General features: G+C 40.4%; 6 protein-coding genes across 6 annotated transcripts; 2 read left to right on the top strand and 4 right to left on the bottom strand. All coding sequences in view use genetic code 12, as the record gives it.

Annotated features, from left to right (window-relative positions):
• Positions 1-629: 629 nt before the first annotated feature.
• Positions 630-3,023, top strand: PIF1 (DNA helicase; the record flags this gene model as incomplete). The annotated part of the gene is made up of 1 exon (XM_036811929.1): positions 630-3,023. The coding sequence occupies one exon, from the start codon at positions 630-632 to the stop codon at positions 3,021-3,023; it is 2,394 nt and encodes a 797-aa protein (XP_036668317.1).
• Positions 3,024-3,086: 63 nt separating this feature from the next.
• CPAR2_701680 (lysophospholipase) lies at positions 3,087-7,289 on the bottom strand (the record flags this gene model as incomplete). The annotated part of the gene is made up of 1 exon (XM_036811928.1): positions 3,087-7,289. One exon carries the CDS (start codon positions 7,287-7,289, stop codon positions 3,087-3,089), a length of 4,203 nt encoding a protein of 1,400 aa, XP_036668316.1.
• Positions 7,290-7,419: 130 nt separating this feature from the next.
• CPAR2_701670 (uncharacterized protein) lies at positions 7,420-9,105 on the bottom strand (the record flags this gene model as incomplete). Its single annotated transcript, XM_036811927.1, has 1 exon — positions 7,420-9,105. One exon carries the CDS (start codon positions 9,103-9,105, stop codon positions 7,420-7,422), a length of 1,686 nt encoding a protein of 561 aa, XP_036668315.1.
• Positions 9,106-10,904: 1,799 nt separating this feature from the next.
• On the top strand, positions 10,905-13,166 carry CPAR2_701660 (uncharacterized protein; the record flags this gene model as incomplete). Its single annotated transcript, XM_036811926.1, has 1 exon — positions 10,905-13,166. The coding sequence occupies one exon, from the start codon at positions 10,905-10,907 to the stop codon at positions 13,164-13,166; it is 2,262 nt and encodes a 753-aa protein (XP_036668314.1).
• A 371-nt stretch (positions 13,167-13,537) lies between these two features.
• On the bottom strand, positions 13,538-15,298 carry CPAR2_701650 (sugar porter family MFS transporter; the record flags this gene model as incomplete). The annotated part of the gene is made up of 1 exon (XM_036811925.1): positions 13,538-15,298. The coding sequence occupies one exon, from the start codon at positions 15,296-15,298 to the stop codon at positions 13,538-13,540; it is 1,761 nt and encodes a 586-aa protein (XP_036668313.1).
• Positions 15,299-16,687: 1,389 nt separating this feature from the next.
• Positions 16,688-18,778, bottom strand: CDC45 (DNA replication initiation factor; the record flags this gene model as incomplete). The annotated part of the gene is made up of 1 exon (XM_036811924.1): positions 16,688-18,778. One exon carries the CDS (start codon positions 18,776-18,778, stop codon positions 16,688-16,690), a length of 2,091 nt encoding a protein of 696 aa, XP_036668312.1.
• Between the last annotated feature and the right edge of the window lie 178 nt (positions 18,779-18,956).

Here is an 18,956-nt window from a genome sequence, read left to right as displayed (position 1 = left end):
CGTGTCCCTGCCTGAGGTAGCCAAAAGTAAATGCACGCGATCGGAGATTTTCAATCCCAATCGAAAAATACTCAATGAGTTTCAAAAGGATTTCATATTCATTTCAATAGTATTTCAACCACACCAGAGATTCACACTTAAATTAACTCCCTGCTTAAAAGCACAAGACCGCATGAGGCTATTGGATTGTGTTGGAAGCTAACAAGTAGATGAGAATATTACAAACAATTGTACGAATAAGCAGATCCAGAATCATACAACGACATATACACGCGTCAGCATCACAAATAAAGATTCGAAAAGCATTGTTTCATACATCAAAGGGACTTGTACTAAGTCAAACGCATCCTAAAGCCCCAATGGCTGAAGGAAATGCTTCTGGGAGCAGCAAGGTTTTGGACGGTATAGACTTTGACGACTCGTTTGGAGAAGAAGAAGAAAGCAGCAGGAATAGTGCTCCAGCGAAAAGTTCAAAACATGATCCTGAAGACCTTGATGATGTGGATCTAGATATATTTACATTGAGCTATGTTCCTGAACCTGTTGAGCATGAAAAGAACGATGCAAAAGACGCGATCGAGCATGATGATGATGTGAATGATTCGTTTGAGTTTTCCGATAGCCTACCGATGCTGCGAAAGACGCAACTGGAGGTTCCAAAGCAAGAAGATGCTGTGGTAGAGACGCAGACGCGCGAAGCGAAAGAAGCAGCTGAGGAGGTCCAACCATCGTTTGAATTTAGTGACACGACTCAACTCGAAAGTCTATTGCAATACCAGCCAAGCAACGAACACCAATTAGGAAAGTCAAACGTTACTTCCGGTGTGGTAAAAAAGGAAATTGAAGACCTTGATGCCGACAGTTTCACGGAAAGTCCATCCAATAGCGACGCGTTTGAATTTAGTGAGAACGATGACGAAGTTTTGGCAATGTTAGACGATGCTGAGTTGCATTCGCAATCGCCCAACAAGAATGACTCTCCACCGGTAGTCACTCGCGCATCATCTTTCAAACGGCTGGCTTCTTCATCACAGCTGCCACCAGAGTCCAAGAGGAGCACTATGCTGCAGTCGCAAACTCAAACAGTAAAAGCTCCTGCTAGAAGCGGAGTATCTAAGTTTATTGTCACTTCGTCACCGCCGAAAAGCTTGCATACGCAGACACTGCAGAGCAAAGCCTCGGAATCAAAGGGCTCACCCGTAACCAATCACCCAGTGGCAAACCCGCCTGCTGAAAGCAACTCTCCGCAAAAAGTGTTTGCACGGCCATCTGCCAAAATTTCTTCATTTACGTACAGAGGTGGTACGGCTACAGGACCTCTGACTCGCAATTACTCAACTGTTCCGCAACTAGAACGTCCGAGCAAGACTCCAATCAATCACCATACAATCCTCCTAGCGACACAGAGACCATCCGTTGAAAAAAGCGAAATACCTGAAGCTGAACAATCAAGAAAAGTCGTTCAGCCAATCATTTTATCAAAGGAGCAAGAAATTGTCCTTCAAAAAGTCCTTCAGGGGACGTCTCTATTCTATACTGGATCTGCAGGAACCGGGAAATCAGTTTTGCTTCGATCCATAATCAAGTCATTGAGGCGAAAGTACCCCACTGGAGTTGCAGTCACGGCTTCCACAGGGTTGGCAGCTTGTAACATTGGTGGAATCACGTTGCACAGTTTTGGTGCAATTGGTTTGGGGACTGGTACGGTGGACAATTTGATCAAAAAAATCAAGCGAAATAAAAAAGCGCATGGTAGGTGGAGAGATACAAAAGTATTGATTATTGACGAGGTATCAATGGTTGATGGCGAGCTATTGGACAAATTGAATGAAATAGCAAAGAGGCTAAGGAAAAACAATGCACCTTTTGGTGGCATTCAATTGGTGGCTTGTGGTGACTTCTATCAACTCCCTCCTGTAGTGAAGAAAATCAGTGCTGAAGGTGATACAAGAGATGATGTTGAAGCATTCTTTTCGTTTGAGAGTTTGGCTTGGAATGAAACTATAGAAGAGACAATTATTTTAAAGGAAATTTTTCGACAAAAGGGTGACCAAGTGTTTATCAACATGTTGAATGAAATGAGGGACGGGAGGATTTCTGAAAAGACTGTTCAAGAGTTTAGAAGGTTATCAAGACCATTGGAATGTCCTGCTGGTATTCTGCCGGCTGAGCTCTTTGCAACTAGAAACGAGGTGGAAAGAGCCAACAATCGACGCTTGAATGCCTTACCTGGTGAAACTGTCAGTTACCACGCGATAGATTCGGGGTCGCTACAAGAGCCACAAAAGTCGGCACTTCTCCTGAACTTTTTGGCTCCACAAGATCTTCTTTTGAAAAAGGATGCTCAGGTGATGTGTGTCAAAAATTTTGATGAGACTCTCGTTAATGGCTCTTTGGGTACCGTTGTTGACTTTGTTGATAAGGATACATATATGAAGGCATTCAAAGACGGTGATCATGTCGATGAAGAAGGAAACTTGAAAGACTTTATTTTCAATGATCCTGACACAAGTATAGGTTTGACAACAGCAACTTTGACTCAAAAAGTAATGACTCATGACGGCAAGCAAACAGATGATAGGAAGACGGAGTTGAACAATGATTTATTAGGGGATTTCAAGAATAGAAAGTTTCCCTTGGTTAAGTTTTTATCACCCGATGGGGTCAACAGCAGGACTGTGCTTGTTGAGCCAGAACAATGGACAGTGGAGGATGAGGATGGGCGCGTACTTGTGTCTCGTGTGCAATTCCCACTAATGTTGGCATGGTCGTTATCGATACATAAATCACAGGGTCAAACGTTATCCCGCGTCAAGGTTGACTTGAAAAGTGTTTTTGAAACGGGTCAATCATATGTCGCATTGTCTCGAGCAACTTCGCGGGATGGTCTCCAAGTACTAAATTTCAATGAGCACAAAGTACGATCTCATCCAAAAGTGGTTGAGTTTTATAAATCATTGGTTGATATAAGCAAAGCGCACTCGACTGGGCAACAAAGACTCAACTTTGCATCTAGAGAATAGAAAATACAACTAGATAGATGAGTTTCACAAAGCAGCTCTACATTCTTCTTTTTACACTCTATTCTAAATTGAGTTTCTTCTATACATGATCTTCCTCTCTCCAAAATCCTTCATGTTGTCTTTATTGACAAATCCAGCGATTTCCGGCAACTCATTTTTGTTTTCCCATTCGGTAAACATCTTATCAGCATACCCTAACCCGACTTGATAGATTTCATCAAATTTCCCAAAGTCCAAGGTGGCGTAGTTATCTATGGGTGGTCGCATGTAGTAAACACCGGGAGCACTTTTTGCTTCCTCTAAAGCATTGACACTAGCAACATAAGCAAGTCTCATTTGTATATCCATCATGTTGGGCACATTGGGATGTTTGGAAAAGGGGTTCCATTTATTGAAAAGCACCCAAAATCCACTCAAGGTGTCGCCATAGTTCATAGGAGTTCTGTCATCTGCTGATCCTACATCCACGGCAATTATATGCTTAGCTCCACGACGCTTCATTTCCATAACCGGCAAATTATCCAAATACCCACCATCCAAAAGCATACATCCTTTAAACGCTATTGGTGGAAGCAATCCGGCTAATGACATGGATGCTCGGATAAATCTCCAAGCGTACCCTGACTCATGTATGTCCATTGTAGAGTTCGTGATGTTTGTTGAATTGCAAAAATATTTCACCCAAAAGTCTTCGATTTCAACAAACCCAAATACTTTCCAAATACCTCTATTGAATTCATAGCCGGTGATGTATGATGTCACTGGGTACGTCAAATCAAACACCATTCTCCACAACGATGCAATTCTTTTGGAGAACTTCTTTGCTCGGCCATAGATGGAAACAATGTTGTAATCCCTTGCATATAGGCCCCCAACAAAAGATCCTATGGATGTTCCACCAATTAAGTCAACAGGAATACCGTGTCGTTCTAACGCGGTGACAACACCGACATGAGCAATACCCCTTGATCCTCCTCCCCCTAAAACTAAACCAACAGCTTCGTTTGATAATATTCTAGCTAGACGTAGAAAATCATTCTTGTGAGACGCCAAAGTGATGTCCTCATGTTGGGGTCGACGGATTCGTTTGAGAGCCTTGGTCGTAGCCTCTTCGACTTTGGAGATGATCAAGTTGTTTTGAGAAAACTTTGCAGCTAAGTCGCTAATGAAAGATTTTTTGCTGGGGCCAAGTGATTCATTGTGCTTCTCAATGCCCATTTGAACATGATGGTGTCCTTGTACCCAGTGTCTATTCTTCAACCATTGGCTGGTGGAACCCGACACAACATACTTATCAGGATGTATTAAACACAAGTCGGTTCGTGCTGTTGTCTTGAGCTTAATCAACAACTGTTCATATTCCCCAATCGACGTGGCTGTGGTATCGTCGTCTGCATCGGCTAATAGCAATATGCAATCCCCCTGGGATATACACGTTGATGTCCAGTGCGATTGAACCGGTGAGTCGCACACATAAACAACTGTTTCATACTCTTCTTCCAAGTACGCAAAGTACCCCGACAACTTCAAACGCGCTAAACTCTCATCAAATGCATGTCTTCCTAAATGGGTCAAAGTCAGAGCCTGGTCCAATGAAATAACGTTTCGACCAATTGCTTTCAACGCATGAACCAATTTGTCAGCAAAGTCGCGAACCGGTAACCCCGACACCGTAGGAAGAATGGTGATTGTTTTGTAGTTTGCGGAAACAAAATTTTCACTACTGGACGAAGTTATAAAATTGTGAGCAGATTGGACAACATTCTTTTCTGATGAAAGAACTTTTGCTGCCACCAAACGTGAAACCTTAACCATGATTGCTGGGTTTTGAAATGAAAGTAATTCAAACAAAGTTCTTGGAATTCTCGCTGTTTCTGAGTCTCTCACGGCAATAAGTGAATTGGTTCTTCTCGAAGCAGTCAACACTTCAACTTCACCAATGGATTCACCGTGTCCATATTCACCCAATACCTCTACGTCATCATCATTCGACCCTTTCTTTTCAATCTTTTTAACCACTCTGAATCTTCCACTGAGTACCACATGGAACCCATTTGCCAAATCGCCCTGTGAGCATAAAATGTTGCCTGCTGGTATATGACACCATTCGAGAGCATAATCTATAATAAGAATCTCTTTAGGTAACAGATTCTTCAACTTGATAGCAACAGGTAATTGTAAGAAGTAGTACTTGTCGAGCAATTTGTTATAATCATTCTTTGCAATAAATGCAACTACGGCACTGGATTTCTTGGGCGTCTTGATTGACACCAACGAACGGAATCCAACCACACATGACAAATATCCTGCAACGCCTCCAGGGCTGACAGAATACACATACTTAGAAGTTGTATGTTGGCTATACTTTTCAGAATCTTTGTAATGCACCTCCAATGATCCATCAATGACGTAATACAAACCACACGTGACTGAATCCTGTTGAACCACAGTTGTGTCTGGTTCAATGTACTTTAACTCCAACACCTTTGCAAATGCATCTTTGATATTCATTTCACTAGGCACCACTTTTTTCTTGAGTGCTTTTTGAAACGATGGACGGCTTGCTGGAGGTGATAAGCTTTTGTGAAGTTGTTTCAAGTTTATTGTATTCATTAGATTCTCATTTTGATCAAATTTAAAGACATTATGGTACATAGGGTTTGGTGTAGACCCATTTGAGAAATTGGTGAGCGCCAACAGCGAGCTACTAGCAGACGAATTCAAACTCAGAAATGGATTTTGCTCATGGACATTATTAGCTTCGCTGTCAATACCAACAAAATGGAATATGTTTTCAATAATTGCAATCCTTAATGAGTTCTCCTCTGTTTCCTCGATATTGTCAGTAAAGTTTACCCTTTTGTTATCATCCATCAACTGAGTAGATGATGTTTTGGACACTTTTTGGTTTGGATCATCACGAGAGATTGGCACTGAGGATAATAAATCACCTGGATTGTTGCTTTTGACTTTCGAATTAAGCAACACATACCGTGAGGACGTTCTTTCAAGAGGACTCCGTCTATACTGTTTGGAGCGCTTTTTAGAACTATTGCTACCTTGCTTCAATCTTTCCACAAGCCCGTCCACTAAATAACTCGGCAAACCCAAGTTCAATGACTTGTTTAAATCAATTTCAACCTTGAATATCTCACCGGTTAATCCCAAATAATTGTGAATTGTGTTCATGGTAACTTTGTACAATCTAGTCAATACCATCATTACAATATGCGAAGTAGCCTTGGGATGCTTCATTTGTACTCGCTCAAATGCAGAGTGTGGAATAATGGCAATTGTCATGGTATCTGTGTGTTTCTTTTTCTTGGGGCGAACAATAATATTGGGATACTCCTTGTCGTCATCTTCATCTTTAAACTTCATTGCGTCAACAGGTTTCCCTATGTAATCAAAGTTTAATGCAACGCCACCTCTTAAATCCTCGTTGGGTGTAAGTATTGGCCCACTTGAACTCATACTAGAGCCCCTCTTGCGTGGCTTAAAGAGTTCCAAAGTTGAAATCAACGAGCTTAAAGGAGCACCACTTTTGACTTCATTCAAAAGCTGGTAGCTTTGGTTTCCAAGTTTGAAGAAATCGTCATTTTCTTCGTAGTCGTCGAAATGCTGAAGATTTTCATTGTCCTCAGTTTCATTGTTGTTGTTGTCACCATGGCTCGACAATGAACTCTTTTTGGGTATCTTGGTATACACTTGCGCAGTACCTTCAACAACAATCAGAAATCCAATCTTTTCATCAAGACACAATACTTCTTCGCTCGATAACTTTTGCGTAGTCATGCTTTTAGTCAATTCATGAAACACTGCTTTGTCCAAGTAACCAAACACTTTGATTGCCGCAAGGAACTCGTCTAGATAGTTACTCGACTTTTCTTCTTTACGCTTCTCAACAAATAAGCTCGCCGATTTCTGGGCTTTATCCGGGCCCTGACTTCTAGATGATGAGCCTTTCATTTTCGTCAGCTTCTTCTTCTCTAAATCTTTGGAGTAGCCAGTGAGGTATTTATATCGTATTATTAGTAGTGATATCATGGTAATTACTAGCATTGTAATTAGAATGGACGATATATGTAAACTAATTTCAAAATTCATTGCAAGAAGGCGAACGATTAAATTGGGGATTTTCAATAGTCCAGTCATGTTGAGGAATTGCATAAACGGAGACACGTCACCATGCCCACTGTACATATCCATTGACTCTGTTGTCTCTCTGCTTGACAGTAGGCCCGCAATGTTTGTTGCCTCATTCATTGTTGCTCTGCCCGATGTTACCTTCTACGCGGAATTTGTGGGTTCATATAAAACAAAGCAGTTGTGAAAAAGAAGTATTACGCTACCCAATACAAATCAAAAAGTCACAAGATCTTACTAACCACTCTTTCTACTTAATTTCATATGGTAAACAACCGAATCTGTCCAAGATGCGCTCTATACCATCCATACCTTTTTCCAAATGGTGGAGCTCAGGTCCATAACTAATTCTCACATAATTATACCAAATAACCTCCTCTAAGTGGCTCAAATTTTGTGGATTTATCAAGAAGAAGAATCCAGGAACAACAATCACCTTTTCGTGTAAGCACTCATGAAAGAAACCCAAACAGTTGCTTAATTTCCCTGGTAAGTGGGACAAATTGAGCCAGAGATAGAAGGTAGAATTTGGGATGGTCTTTTCGGTGAATTTGAAGCCCATTTTGGATAATCTATCAAGAATGTAATCTCGCTTCATCTTAAAGTGCAATTGCAACGCTTTCATTTCACGCTTCACCTTAAGTGGCTGCAAAAAATCAATAGCAACATATTGGAAAGGCGCATTTGATCCACCATCCAAAAAGGACCCAGCAGACGACAATGCATTGATGTAATCCTCTGGACCCAAAACCCAGCAAATTCTCCACCCAGGTAATCTGAATGCTTTTGTTAATCCATTCAAGATTAAAACTGGATCACGATTTACATCTTCGACGAATTCAGCAGAACTGATTGATGATCCATCGCAACCACCATCGTAATAGTAGTGCGAATAAAATTCATCCATAATCAACAAACACTTTTCGCGACACATATTATGAAGCTGGTGCAACTGTTCTGGTTTCATGCAATGACCAGTTGGGTTTCTTGGATTTGACGTCAACAAAGCACTAACACCCCTAGTCAATTCCTCCTTGATCATTTTCAAATGAATTTCATAATTATCAGCCTCCTTTAACGGGACTGGAATTGGTGAAAAGTTTTTAAACAATGACAACATTTCAGCATACGCAGTGTAATCTGGTAAAAAGAAGGACAAGTAACAATCGCTAATAATTGATGCAATTCTTGTCAACCCTGCTCTTCCTCCTGGAACGATACAAACATTTTTGTACGTGTACTTGCTGCCCTTTTTAGTTCTGTATGTCTCATTGTAGAAATTTGCCACTGCTTCTCTCAACTCCTTAATACCTGCAGTAGGGGCGTACTCTCTTGAGCAATCTGGCACATTAATAGTCTTTGGTCTTGGAAACGATCCGGGAATCGTGTCCCCATGCTCAGGAGCACCTTGACCCAAATTAGCCCAATCTCCAACATGTTCAGAGTCGTATCCGTAATCTGCTGCTCTTTCAGTTGCCCAAAGCACACCTGTTGATGAGTTTTTGGAGTTCATAGCAGGTTTAAAGATGTTTTCATCAAACTTTGGCTTTGGTAAAGGAATTGGGGATGCTTCTCTCCCATTTTCCGACTTGGATAACCTGCTAATAAGCGTCTGTCTGTAATTTGCATTCTTTAAATTGGGTGTTGCAGTGGCATTTCTTCCTGGAACTGTTTGATACTGAGGTGTTCCAGACGGAGTAATCAATTCTCTTGGGTGTTGTGGTTGAGGAGATCTAATTGTGTGATCCTGCTGGATGTGAGCATTTACGTGGCTTCCTGGAGTTTGCAGTGGAGTCGGTGTTGACTGAATTGCTTCCAATAAAGAAGAGGCTGATCTCCTCAATGCAGGAGGTAAAGTAGACTCCAATCTTTCAAATTCAAGAATAGATTCTTGGTCATTGTCAGATGACTCGTCAATATTGTGGCCGTTTGACATCTTTGCCTCTATAGTTAGACTAAGTAGCCAAAGGAGTAGTTGATGGAATGGGGAAAAATCTGGAGTTACAATGACAATATCAAAAGCCACGCTGAATTGTGCTGAAGACACGACTAAAGAAAAGAATCATTATGACTCATCGACGTATAAGCTTATATGCTTCAACTTGTACAAATAGTCAACTCCTCTTAAAGAGTAGTGTGGCAGTATATAGACAAAGGATATCAGTTGCCACTTGATCGCATTCAACTCTATGCTTCCCAATTTTCTAGGAGAGATGTGGTTGGTACACAAAAGTGAAGGAGGATATGTAGAAGCGGCCCAGTTTCAACCATTGTTTTCACGGTTTTAATGTTTATGACAGAATATGACTTGTGATCAAGATCACCAGTTCAAGCGCAACCTTTCCAAATGGTGTGTAATTGAATAATGGTTTCAAGTATACCATTTTTTAGAGAGGCTGACATGGAATTCAAGTATCGATCACACTCTTCGAACAAACTACGACCTTGCTTGCTCTACCTGGCTGTAGATGAAGATTCTCTATTCACAAGATGTGGTTTATAGTCTGCTAATTTCTCTTCCGTGTGGCTGAATTCTATTCTTAGTTCCCCGCTTAATTTGGTTGCGAAATTGTGACTAACTACGTTGATCAAAATAGATGAAGCGTTATTATCTTCTTTGAGAAAAGAGATCCTGTAATACTTCCACTAGCTAGTTGAATGAACAAGCGACTGTTGACAGCGTACGAAGAGTCAGTTCCAAGTTAAATCCCTCAAACCATTGTTTTCCCATTAGGATATTTCCCACCAAGCCAAAAAATCAAACCCACACCCTAAAAACTACAACACGAATATAGCAGTGGAGACTACATCAAATCAACTAATGCTCCACGAGAAGATTGATGACGTAGATTCAGGGACGCTTCTCGACATGTCCTACGAGATGCTCAAATGATCTAAAAAAACGGAATCAAAAGCTACTAACTGTTGTGGGCTGGGTGAGCATGCATTGAGATACGACAACTATTTTTAGCTATTCAACTTACAGAGGACCATATACCTCCTATTCACTTCCCAGCTTGAGCTCTATTTTTGCTTCCAATTGCTTGGTGTATCCATTGACATTCCTCATCATCTTCCTACTACTTCATATATATCATTTGGAACTCCATTGCGGTGCCTCTTATTTCCGTAAGATACCCCTCTCTACTCTATTCTTGTTGTCAATGACTCCTGTTTTTATCTAAAGTGTTAGTGATTACTCTTTTCTGCTTATAGCTCCATTGAGTTCACATTTGGTTTTTGTGTTACTTCGGTAGGCACATCCGCTCCCTGAAATGTGATCAACGATACATATACATCGATTACCCCTCTAGACTATAATCCCCTTCAACTTGAAAAGTGGGGGTACAGTTGAAAGTTTGTGTTTGCAATTTACTTTTACCACTTTAAACCCCCCCCCTTTTTTTTTTCTAGCTCTTTTGTCGTATTGGTTCGTGCTTTCGAGTGATAATGAACTACATTGCGATCGGTTACAATTTCTAGATCTCCTTGAAAAAATAAACTCCGCTTTCGAGAAAGAGGGTTACTTTTTAAGTTTGTTACAACGTTGATCCACACTTGATGAATATATATATCTATATGCACCCATGTCCGCAACTACTTGAGGCGTAGAGTGTAAAAGGGCACTCTCTTGTCAATTACTAATTTCTAACGCCATAGAGCATTGTTCTGACACAGTTACCTGATATTACCACACTTTTCATCTCCATTCGAAACGATCCGACCCTCGAAATCATGGCACTCAGATTACCTTCAATAGTTGATACGGAAACCGATTCACTCTACGCACCGGACAATAGTCCTGTTGTGTTCCATAACCCCAATGAGTTGCCAATTGAAACTTTAGTGAACCAAATCTTACCTGTACCAGAGCATATTGGTGGAAGAGCTATCAAGGTCCCCGACACTGCAAAACCAGGATATTCAGAAATTTTTCGAAATGGTGCTTTCCCAAATGGAGTGAAGCTGCATTTGTTACCAGAGTTGGACACCTACCATGCTATATTCGAGTCGACTGTCAAAAGACACCCAAACAGGCCTTGTTTGGCTCACCATGAATACGATTATGAAAATGAGGAGCATAAAGAGAGATATGTTTATCTGACATACCAAAAGGTCAGTGAACGTAAACAAAACTTTGCCAGTGGATTATTATTTTTGCTTGAGAACAACCCATACAAGAACCTCGATTTAGAATCTCATCAAAAAATCATCAACCATGGTAAGGACTACAAGCTGTATGATAAGGATAACCTTTCTTTTATTGTGACATTTTATTCCGGAAACAGACCGGAGTGGATAATCTCAGATTTGGCATGCTCTTCCACTTCCATAACATCAACAGCATTGTATGATACTTTGGGTCCAGCATCGTCCAAGTATATATTACAGACTACTAAATCCCCGGCCGTCATTTGTTCTAAAAACAAAATTGAGGGGTTGATCAAATTGAAAGCCTCAAATCCGAAAGAGCTTGAATCATTGATTACGCTTGTATCAATGGATCCTTTGAAGCCTAGAGACAAGATATCAGATGCAGCTTTAATTGAACTAGCTGATCAGAACAACATCAAATTGTATGATTTCAATCAAGTGGTTAAGATTGGCGAAATCTTCCCTCGAGCTGAAACCACGCCAACTCCGGAAACTACATTCACCCTTACTTTTACATCTGGAACTACCGGAGCTAACCCAAAGGGTGTGGTTTTGCTGCAGAAAGCAGTCGCTGGTGCAATCCTGGGATTTTCAGTTTTGTTGCCTCATCACAAGGGCACGAGAGAGTTTGCCTTCTCACCATTGGTACATATACTTGAAAGGCAAATGTCATCGTCTCTGTTTCTATGTGGAGGCTGTGTTGGGTTCCCTAGATTAGGTGGTACTCCGCAGACATTGTTTGAAGACTTGAAGCTATTCAAACCTACTTTCTTTGCTTGCGTACCAAGAGTATTTTCCAAATTGGAAGCAATAGTCAAGGCGTCTACAGTTGATTCATCATTAAAGACCAAAAAAGGGTTAGATAATCAAGCTATTGACACAAAACGTTCCAAGACTGGAGGTAAAGCTGAGCATTCTATTTATGATCAAGAATTGATCAGGAACTTGCGTTCTAAATTTGGATTTGATAATATGGAGACGTGCTTTACAGGCGGTGCTCCTTGTGCCGTTGAAAGTATTGAATTTTTGAAAACAAGTTTAGGAATTGGTTTCAGTCAAGGATATGGTATGAGTGAATCTTTCGGTGGTGTCTTTATGTCATTGCCATTCCACACCGCTAGCATGGGAACATGCGGTGCAATAACTCCAATGTTTGAAGCTAGGTTAAAAGAATTACCAGAAATGGGTTACCGTTTGAATGATAAAGGTGGACCCAGGGGAGAATTGCAATTACGTGGGTCACAAATGTTTAGTCATTACTACAAGAACCCAGAAGAGACAAAGAAGAGTATCGATGAAGACGGATGGTTTTCGACTGGTGACGTGGCACATGTTACAGGTGAAGGATGGTTCGTCATAATCGACCGAGTAAAGAATTTCTTTAAATTGGCTCAAGGAGAGTATGTCACCCCAGAGAAAGTCGAAAACTTGTACCTTACCAATAATCCCATATTGACACAAGTATATGCACATGGGGACTTTACCCAATCCTATTTGGTAGGAATCATTGGCGTGGATCCAGTGAATATTGTTAACTTTTTAAGTGAAAAGTGTAATATCCCGGCAAATGAGTTGGATACCGAAGAAAAGATTCTTCAAGTTTGTAATCAGCGCCTGATAAGAACTCGAATTTTATTACTGTTGAACTCAAGCATTGGGTCGGTGCTTAGTGGATTTGAAAAGTTGGCCAATATTTATATTGAGTTTGAGCCATTGAGATTGGAGAGGGATGTTATTACTCCAACATCCAAATTAAGAAGACCAATTGCGTCAAAATTCTTTAGACCTCAGATTGATGCTATGTATAGAGAAGGTTCAATTTTGAAAGACTTGAAGTTGTGAAGGAAAGAGCATACTGTGGTCAAAAGGTTAAAATATATTGAATGGCATATAGACTAGTTTGTTTTGCATTATGCAATTAGAGATGACAAGATATCTCTGTAGATTCAATAAATCCCCCCGTCCTTTTCCTCTCATGTAAATTCATTTCGAAAGGCGTGCAGAAAGACTTGACGGCAAATTTAATTGCCCAAATTGCTGCGATTTGGTTCGCTATAAACAGCTAGCCATGTAATGGAAAGCATAGCAGATTATCTCAATATGTACGAGAAAAGCTACACACAAAAAGATCCAATCGTAAACATTTCCTCTATTCCGTTCTATTTCATTATATAACCTCTAACTTTATATAGGTCAATTAATGTACACCTTTTTTAAACTCTGTCTTGTCTCTCAAAAATATTTTCCACATTCTCAGTTTCCGGTTTGTTGGTGTCCGTTTTGAACAATCCATGTTCATGGTTTTCAAGGAAAATCTCTTGGTTTTCATTCTTTACACTGTTCAACACAATCTTGTGAGCTTTTCTAGCCGGAATGTTTCTGTTGAATAATTTGTCCATGTCTTCCAATGCAATACCTTTTGTCTCTGGCAAAAGAAAGTACACAAATGGAATTGATGCCAACGCTAATGCAGCAAAGAAGAAATAGATTCCATATGACATACTCTTGATCATCTGTTGTGTCCATCTAGACATAACAAAGATGGCTACCCATGAGGAAGCAGCATTGATTGCTTGAACAAACGATCTAATGTTTTGATCAAAAACTTCACTACCAACAACGAATGGGCCACCTGACCATGCAGAAATGAACGACGCAATCCAGATATACATCATTCCAATAGCAGCCTTACCCCCTGGACCAGCCAGGACTCCTGGTTTAGTAGGATCATTCACTTTCAAGTATGCACCAATGTACCAAAAACAAATCGAACATAGCCCTGAAGACACCATAAACGAAAGTCTTCTACCAACAGTATCCACAAGCACCAAGATGTAGAAAAATGTACAAAAGAACTTGACAACACCAAACATACCGGTTGAAAATAATGAAGAGTTGACACCTTTGACCCCCAATCCTCTAAACAATTTTGGTGAATAATAGTTGATAGCTTGAATTCCCATAAAATTGCAAAACTGGAACAACATGACAGTGATGAATAACCGGTGTAACAAGTTTCTGTTGTGAAAGAAGACTTCGTAAAATGGATCCAAGATACCCAAACCAACCTTATTTTTTTGTTCCTCAATGCTTTCCTTACATTGATTGATTTCATAGATGATGTACTCATCAGTCTCTGGCAATTTTCTAAACCATGTGAGATTCTTGATTGCTTCTTCGTATTTGCCAACTTGCATCAACCATCTTGGACTTTCTTTCATGAAAATACTTCCAATCAAGAACAACCCACTTGGAATCAATTGAATGGCAAAAGGAATCATCCATTGCTTCCTGCTCAGTGGGATGTTTGTATCCACGGCATAATTTATCCAGAACCCAACTAGATCCCCAACTCTCCATCCAATCTCATAACTTGCTGTCAATTGACCTCTGATTGCCGGTGGCGATATTTCTGAAATGTAAACAACTGTCAAGTTAGTAGAGCAACCAACAGATAACCCTGCCAAGACTCTACCCGCATATATGGGACCAAGACCGACAGAGTCCTTTGCAGCAAGCATAATACCAGAACCGAGAGTGATCAACAAAGCAGCAGCAATCAAGGGGATCCTTCTTCCAAAGTAATATGAACCAGGGTATGAAAACAAGGCACCAAAGAAACAACCAACATGAAACACTGAAATGACATTGGATACGATATAAGCCTCATTAGTTGCAACGTCCAAGCCAAACTCTTTTCTAAAAGATTCCAAAGCAACTGTACCTCCAATGAAACCACTGTCGTAACCAATAATAATAGCAGCGGCAGAAGCCATAATCGCCGTCAAGTAAACCCGGTAGTTATACACTTGCGGTGGAGTAGGTCTATCTTCAATTTTTTCAAAAATGTTCTTGACCTTAAACTTGTTTCTGAATCTGTGCTTGCTCTTTACTGTATCAACAGTGTGAATAGATTCCTTGTCTGATTTTTCATCAGACATTGCCGACTGTAAGCTCCTAGCGTCGTTACTCATTATATCGAGGAGTGATGTATACAATAAGTAATAACTAGAATGTCTCTCAAAATTTGAATACCTTTTGGGTTTATTTATATCATTTGCAAGCTATGGGAAAAATCACTTTCCTTACTAATTATAACTAAGCAGCAACCGTGATTTTGTGAGATCCATAACCTAACTGAGATATCCTTTGATGATGCAATACCCCTTCAATAATTAAAAATTTTTACTTTTTGTTGGTTGGATTTTTGGTTTTGCGATTTTAGGTAGTCCGGTCATTGTTAAAATTTCTTTTTCGACTCTTCTTGGCGTCTAGTTTACACAATACCAGCAACAGTGCTGCACTGTTATATCATAGCTGCTGCGCACAATAGCGATGCAGCTTTACAGAAGCCGATCGGCTGAAGATAAAGATCGACTGTCTGATGCATTACGTGAGAGCCATCTCTTAGTCGTGTGACTCCATCTACCTCTACTGCCATTTTTGATCACTTAACATCCACTCCTTGCAAATTTCGAAGAAATCAGATCGTAGACAAGATACCCGAGATTTGCCCCTTTGTGTTAGTTGCATTTTGTTGTGTTCCTATTGTCTTTTGCTCCTTTTCTTTCTCTTTTTATTTTTTTGGTTATTTGTCTTCCTTGAAATTTCGCGAAAAAAACCCCCAATCCCCCAAAACTAAGGTGGGGAAGAGTGGAGGTGGCGTGGGGGCGCTTGCGTACCTGCTGTGCATATACAGAGAACATCTAACCCCCCACAATCTGGGGTACTGTAAATCCCTGTGAAATGAATCCCATCCTCCTGGGGTCATTCTATTTACCCCCTCGCCACTTCAACCGGGTGTGGTGTATAGCTAGATAATGTTGTTGTTGTTGGTGGACTTCCCCAAAGAAAAAAATAATTATTCCGAAGCTTTGTAGTTTTTCCGAGATTTAAAAAAAACAATAAAGAGCAAACCTTTTTCCGCTGCATTAAAGCGCGGTTTTTTTTGCCTAAGTTTTATCTAGAACCACTCATCGGCTGTAAAATCTACACCGAGTAAACTCTCCGATTGGCTTACTCTTTTCGATGGTTAGATGGAGCGTGTGGGGTCAATCCGACTCAACCTTGATGCTTCTTTTGTGTGTGTTTGTGGGCGCTGATCTCTGCACCCCATGAAATAAGCAAAAGTTTATCAACTGCACTTGAGGAATCATTGAGAAACAAATTAACTTCCACCGTAAATGCTACAATACGTTTATTTTTTGATAACGATTTGCATTCGTCGAGAGATGCAAAGTTTGGGGGATACCATAGTTAATTACGATAATTTTTTGGGGGATCCGGTATCACGTGTTACCATTGGGGCTCTTAAGGCGATTCTATTTCTGTCGTGCACTAAATCCTAATACACAAGCAATACTCTATATGAGGCCACTTAATGTGAGCTTCTCCAAGAACGGCGCCAAATCATCCTTCCTAATTTCTATTATTGAACTATCAAAACTGTCAACACGCACTTTAGCTCCAGATGTGTTTGACAATTGTTGAAATGCAACACTGAATGTATTTAAATGCGTTGTCATTGATTCAGCAGTAATTTTATCATTGCTTTGTTCTTGCAACAACTTGGCCTTTTCTGAATTGCTCATTCCACGAGGGTACCTTGGTGCAAGGCCAATAACAAGATAAGTGTCACTGCTCACATCCAAACTCGCCACTACTAATGGTTTCAAAGAATGGTTTCCGTTGATAAAGTCCAATTCGGCCAAGTTTTCGATCAACCAAGAGCCCAATTTTGACAACATTAGTGGGTTAATAAATATTTCCAAATCGGGAACAGCACCATCATTCAACACGCATAATCGATAGAGCTTCAAGTTTTTGATCATCTTACGTTCAAGTAAAGACATTCCTGTTCGAAATGTGATTTGTTGTAACTGTTTTGCGTATTCCAAACCTCGGAAAAGTAACTCACTTCCTTTCAATTTCGCAAACGGGGATGATTGTGTGGCGCTTGTTTTCAACGATTTGGTAACATTTAAAGCATCCCACGATGACCAGAAATTATTCAACCAAGAACTCTCCTTCCTTTCCATTCTTTTCCTTATCTTGTCGTCTTCGTTGTCAAGAGTTTTGTCATCCTCTTCATTACGTTTCGCCGACTCTTGAATGAACTTCTCATCAAACTCAAGTAACGCGCTTAAAGCTTCAACACACTCCATCGCAGAAAGCAGCCCCGTGTATCCATATGTCTTTATGAACCCTTCCCTAACTATTCCCTCTAGTCCATAAATTGGCAAATAGCGACGAAATATAATAGGCAATTGTCGCTTCACTTTTGTATCCATGTATAACCACTTTTGTTGAGCAACAGCTAATGAAACCCCCATCTTTGCAAAAAGCTTATGAAGCCTCTTTTTACCTTCGTCTGTCCACAAGTTCAACTTAGAATTCACATGACTTGAATAGAAAAAAGAATCATACAAAGTCCAGTGCCGTAGTAGAAACAAATGGTAATCTCGTTCAACACGTAGAATGCTTTGGTCAGCCTTCTTTTTGGTATTTTCGTGCTCCGGGTTCAACCTCATCACTTCCTCTTTGAGAAGTGGTTGTAGTTTATCATAAATCTCAGGATAGTGGCTATCCAACGACGATGTTCCAATGATGGCGATCCACAAACTTTCCAAGTTTGTCTCTCCAATGGCTGTAAGAAGTGCATAAACGGTGATGGTGTTGGCGGTGCTAATGGTAGAACCTTGATTGTAGTACGTCTGTAATTTGTCTTCATTAAGTGACCTTTTTTGCTTCTTTAGTTTCTCGAGTTGTCGCGAATGTCTTTCTTGTAGCTTTCGTTTGCGTGAGATTGTATCTTCGGAATCCTGTGAGCTGATCGCAAGTTCACTTTCTGATGGTAGATCCACATCTGTCTCTTCTTCCACCTCTTCCGCGGAGTCCAATTCCGACTCAGAACCTGAATCTTCTTCATCGCCCTCCAAGATCAAAATCTCATACGCTTTCTTCTCCTCCAGCAAAGTTCCATCGACATATCCATCATCAAAACAAACCACAACCTCAGACCCAAAAAGATTATCCAAATTCCACGGTCTGTGTCCATCAATAACATATATTTTTCTCTTGAACTGATTTTGCTTCACGTCATTTAAGTCTTGATCATCCTCTTGTTGCTCAGCGTCATTATCCAACAACTCCTCCGGGTTAACCTCCAAAAAGCTTTCAATATCCAACATGGCTCCACAACCAATTAACATCACGTTACTCACGTCGTCGTCTAGTCTATCATAATGCAGTTTGAGATCCTTGTATCCCACCACTGGGAGTAGCTGATACTGTATCAACTCTTTCTTTAATAGTAAACTAAACATCTTGGCAGCGCATAGTGAATCAACATCTAAACAAGATACAAAAATGACCAATTTACATGTCGAGTGAGATAGTGACGTTCGTTTCAAGTCTCGATATGCTGCAAAGTATTGGTTAGGTGTGATATACATGTGGTATCATCAACGTAATGGCAAATGGGGAGTAAAGTCTTGTTTTGTTGTTTATTCAGTAAGAATTCCATTTTTTTTTCACGCGTCCATCAAATAACGTCAAAGTGGACACAAAACTATGATGATTTGAACGCGCTAGAAATGAAATTGTTATTCTCAAATGCTACCACCACCCTGT

This window comes from Candida parapsilosis, contig 006110 (assembly GCF_000182765.1).
Source record: "Candida parapsilosis strain CDC317 annotated contig 006110".
Taxonomy (NCBI): Eukaryota; Fungi; Ascomycota; class Pichiomycetes; order Serinales; family Debaryomycetaceae; genus Lodderomyces; species Lodderomyces parapsilosis.
The sequence above is the reverse complement of the archived record's forward strand: the minus strand, read 5'-3'. Positions and strand labels throughout refer to the sequence as shown.